At 39.7% G+C, this 5,076-nt stretch overlaps 1 protein-coding gene across 1 annotated transcript; it reads left to right on the top strand.

Annotated features, from left to right (window-relative positions):
- The first annotated feature begins 1,290 nt into the window (after nt 1-1,290).
- Nucleotides 1,291-3,020, top strand: LOC141482993 (uncharacterized). Its single transcript, XM_074177082.1, has 2 exons — nt 1,291-1,738; nt 1,801-3,020. The coding sequence occupies exon 2, from the start codon at nt 1,884-1,886 to the stop codon at nt 3,018-3,020; it is 1,137 nt and encodes a 378-aa protein (XP_074033183.1). The 5' UTR covers nt 1,291-1,738; nt 1,801-1,883.
- Nucleotides 3,021-5,076: the final 2,056 nt, after the last annotated feature.

Genomic DNA, 5,076 nt, shown 5'->3' with positions numbered 1-5,076 from the left:
GTGCTGTGATAACCTTCTTGACGACCTATCAATTTTTCTTTTTTGGGCGTTTAGCACCCTCGAAGATGGGAAATCGGTTGTTAGCAAGAGTCAGATTTTCAGGAAAGTGTTTTTTTATGAAAAGCTCTAACGTTTCATCAATGGAGGTCGCGAATGTTAAATCAAGTCGTTTAAGCGACCCATTTTCAGCAGTAGGCTCTCTAGAGAGAATCCTGTGAATTCTTGTGCTGCAAAGTAAATCAGAGATACTCTCACAGAAATTCACGCTACTGGTCTTAGACCTGTTTCAATATTGAAAAGAATATATTTCATCTTCAATACATAAGTAAATGACTAAAATAATATTTTTTGTTTAAAATCATTAAAGTGAAATGAAAATGTTTTTCCCGATAATTTATTTTATCTCTTCCTATACCTATTGATATTTTACTTTTTAGATTAGCTACATGCACCGTATGTCAGAATTTTTGTGCAGAAATTGCAAAACAACTTAATAGATTTTTATGCTATCACTTACATAAAGTGAAATTAACCATGTCATGAGATTTGTTGTCTAGCTTTCGTAATTCATTATTGAAAACTTTTTATGACTGGTTACAGAAGTAAGGCGTTATGTCATTAGTTTTCACAGTATCGATTGTAATTTCCCTAAGTAAATATTTTGAATACTTAATTTCTTCTTCTGGAGACAACGATTTGGTTGTTGAGAAAAGTGTTACAGTTTTGGCGTTCAGAAATAGTATTTGTTTCGGATTTATTATACGCCAGAGGAACTAGTTCTACCATTCAACTCCGAGTTTTTGGAGAAACATTTAAATATAACGTTATTGGGGGCTTAATACTGACAGGTTTAAAGAAGGTCACCTTCACTAAATTTAAAAGCCATGCACAGCATAGAAATTCACAATTAAGTTACATGAACCAAACAATTTCAAGAGGTTCGAGGTGTAATAACTTTAACATGTACTTGTAACATGTACATATGCTTTTGGAAGTTTGAAAACTAAACCTCACGATTTGATCACAAACTTTATTTGAAAAATATATCACGACATGTTTCGCTAACACAATAGCTTTATCAACCGTGATTTGAATCATTTAAATCACTGTTGTTCTGATTTCATTTCTTTTCCAGTGTCCTTGATTTATCACACTTCGAGATATCTCCAGATATTACAAATCTGAATAAATGAGGTCCCAGGACATTCAGAAATGTATTACTTGTAATTTTCCCTGTGAAGATTCTGACCAGTTCATTTCATTTCCCGGTGACGTCGATTTGTTTAGTGTAACGCAAGTTACAGTTCGATAACCTCTTACATCAGCAGGATATTGTTCGATGACCCGAAGACGACATCAATTATTTTGCTGATATCTGCAAAGTCGGCAATAATTTATGTATAAATAGGTTCAATTGATTTGTAATAGCCAGTACTTATATTTTATAGTTATTAGTTGTTACTCTGTTCAAATAAAAAGTTTTTAAAAACCCTTTTGTGTGAACGAGAAATATAATTGGCGCAGTCGCTAGGATAGTGGAAGAGTCCTTAGAAGATCCTCGTCGTTCTCAAACGTTTATCCACTATTCTCCCGAACCAAGTTCCACCGAGAAGCAAGTACTCCAGGAAGAATTCCGGCCGTAGACAAGAATACCTCTTCACTATCGTCCGTCAAGGAATATCTACATAGAAATAAGTTTTTGGTGACAGAATATGCAACGAGCCATCATCGTCATCCTGTAAGCATAAATGAACTCAACTTCATCAATTGCAAATACTATTTTACGCCCCCCTACCTTAGTTTTACCAAATTCACCTTCAAGTATCAATTCTCGCCCATCCATTATTCCTCAAACAATTGACCAACCTTTAAATCCCATCAACATGGCAAAACAATTCGACCTGAAGAATTTTTGGATTGTACCCGAATACGATGGAAGCCCAAATGAATTATACCAGTTCATCAACGTATCAACAATGATTCTGAACGAATATTGGAATACTGAAGACCCCGGTTGTTTTCAGAACCATATATTGATACAAGGACTACTCAACAAGCTACGAGGCAGAGCCAAAGACGTCATCTCAGTTTATGGATGTAGTGACTGGAACAGCATCAAAGGAACTCTAATCCAAAACTTCGCCGACCAACGGAATGAAAATTCCTTAACAAGAGATTTGGTAAACCTGCGACAAGACCAGAACGAAACACCACAACGTTTCTACGAAAAAGTCATGGGACTTTTAAACACAATATCAAACTATATCGAATTACACACCGCAGATGATACGATAAAGATCAGCAAGAAAAGCTTTTTCCAACAACAAGCTCTAACAACATTCCTAGCCGGACTACGAGAGCCCATGGGATCCACCATAAGAGCAATGAAACCAATAGACTTGGCTACAGCAATGCAGTACATCCAAGAAGAAAACAATATCCGTTATCTACAAAGGACGTTTGGACCCCCACAAGTCCCTAAGAAACCACTCCAGACCCAGCAAAAAACTGCAAATCACCAATATGCCCAACAATCAATACCACAGCGGATGTACCAACCCATGCAACACTTTCAACGACCCGGACAACAACAACCTCATCAGGCAATGGGACTCCAACCACAATTTCAACAACCGACCTTCAGACCACATTGGCAACCAAATACTCAACAGAAACAGATGTGGCCTTCAGTCCAACCACCACGTTTTGGACAGAATCAACCAAACAGGCAGAACGGACAAGAACCAACACCAATGAGCATCAGTACCAGAAATACTTATGGAGCACCAACGAGGAGCATGAGAACACAACCTCAGGCAAGGCCAAATTTCAATCCAGCTCCCATGTTCAACATTGAGCAACATGACGAAGACTTTGCATATGAAGCGAACCCCTATTACATTGAAGAAACCTGCTCTTATCCCGATCAAGAACCAACTGAAGAATTCCAGGTTCAAGAAGACCAACAGGAACCAGATGTAAATTTTCCATTGGATCCAGGACAAAACCAAGAAACATAGTGGAACTGCATACATTCGACGATAAGAGAGAGCTTCCTTATATAACCATTGCAAATCCTCCCCTGAAACTCCTCATTGACACCGGATCAACAAAATCCTTTCTCAATCCTGAATTAGCTTTCCAATATTACAAGGATTGCATCAAAAAAGATCCCTTCGTTGTCACTTCCATTTTCCAAAACTATTCTCAAGATTACAGTGCAGAAATTCCCATATTTCCTGAGTTTAACTCAAACGGCATTCTGAAATTCTACCTCTTCAAATTCCACAAAACTTTTGATGGCCTCATTGGACTCGACAACCTGAAATTTCTCAAAGCTGAACTGAATTTTCCTGAATCCTCCCTTTTAACCGAATACTCCTCTCTCCCAATCCAGTACTACGAAACCAATAAGACCCAGTTCTACTCTATTCAATTGGAGCCAGACAGCGTGACCCAAGTACGACTACCGGTGAAGGAGAAGAATGGAACTATCATGATACCAAGACAGAAACTTCAAGGCGCTTACATCCGTGAAGCTCTCACTGATGCCCGTGATCATCTAGCCTGGACGGAAATTGTCAACTTCAGTCCAGATAAACTCCAAATCGTTCTAGCCGAACCAGTACGCAGCAGCCCAATAAATCTTCAAGAGCATCATATTTATTCTGCTGACATAATCCCATCAGGAAACAGAGACCCAATCAACAACATGGATGATCTAATCAGAACAGACCACCTGAATCCAGAAGAGGAGATGCATATCAGAAAATTATGCAGAAGATATGCTGATATTTTTCACCATCCAGATTCCTCACTCACATTCACCAATCAGGTCAAACACCATATAAAAACCAGAGACGAAATCCCAGTCTACACAAAATCATACCGATATCCGTATGTACACAAGGAAGAAGTCAAGAAGCAAATAACTTCGTTATTGGACCAAGGAATCATCAGACCTAGCCAATCTCCCTGGTCCTCACCAATTTGGGTCGTTCCAAAAAAACTGGACGCCTCTGGAAAAGCAAAATGGCGTATCGTTGTGGATTTCCGCAAAGTCAACGAGAAGACAATCGACGACCGCTACCCTATTCCGAACATTTCTGACATCCTCGACAAACTGGGAAGGTGTCAATATTTCACTACCCTGGATTTGGCAAGCGGATTTCACCAAATAGAGATGGCAGAGGAGGACATCCCTAAGACCGCATTCAACGTCGAAAACGGACACTACGAGTACCTGCGTATGCCGTTTGGACTGAAAAATGCTCCAGCGACCTTTCAAAGGGTTATGGACAATGTCCTAAAGGGTCTACAAGGGACTATCTGCTTGGTTTATATGGATGACATAATCATCTTCTCTACATCTCTGCAGGAGCATATAGTCAACCTCACAAAAGTTTTCCAACGTCTACGAGAAACTGGTTTCAAAATACAAGTAGACAAGTGCGAATTCCTGAAAAAAGAAGTCAGCTTTCTAGGACACATTGTCACTCCAAATGGGATAAAACCAAACCCAGCAAAAGTCAAAGCAATCATGGATTATCCTGTACCTCGAACTGTCAAAGAAATCAGAGGATTCCTAGGACTTCTAGGGTACTACAGGAAGTTCATCAAGGACTTCGCCAAGACTACCAAACCGTTAACCTCCTGTCTCAAGAAAGATGCCCATATAGAGCATACGCCAGAATTCCTAAAATGTGTTCAAACTTGTAAAAACCTGCTTACCAATGAACCACTACTACAGTATCCGGACTTCACAAAGCCCTTCAATCTGACCACAGATGCCAGCAATTTCGCCATAGGAGCCGTTCTATCCCAAGGACCCATAGGAAGAGACAAGCCAATAGCTTATGCATCCAGGACCCTGAACGAAACTGAAATGAAGTACTCTACCATCGAAAAGGAAATGCTAGCAATAGTTTGGGCCACCAAATATTTCCGACCGTATCTTTTCGGCAGAAAATTCAAAATTCTGTCAGATCACCGTCCCCTCCAGTGGCTCTTCTCCTTGAAGGATCCAAACTCAAAACTGGTCCGATGGCGGCTGAAGCTAGAAGAGTATGACTACGA

The sequence above is a fragment of the Leptinotarsa decemlineata genome, unplaced genomic scaffold, assembly GCF_025532065.1.
Source record: "Leptinotarsa decemlineata unplaced genomic scaffold, Ldec_3_MD MMD2_tig00002159_RagTag_RagTag, whole genome shotgun sequence".
NCBI lineage: Eukaryota > Metazoa > Arthropoda > Insecta > Coleoptera > Chrysomelidae > Leptinotarsa > Leptinotarsa decemlineata.
The sequence above is the reverse complement of the archived record's forward strand: the minus strand, read 5'-3'. Positions and strand labels throughout refer to the sequence as shown.

Coding starts and splice junctions, on each gene's coding strand:
- LOC141482993 (XM_074177082.1), top strand. CDS start 1,884: ATGGCAAAACAATTCGACCTGAAGAATTTTTGGATTGTACCCGAATAC.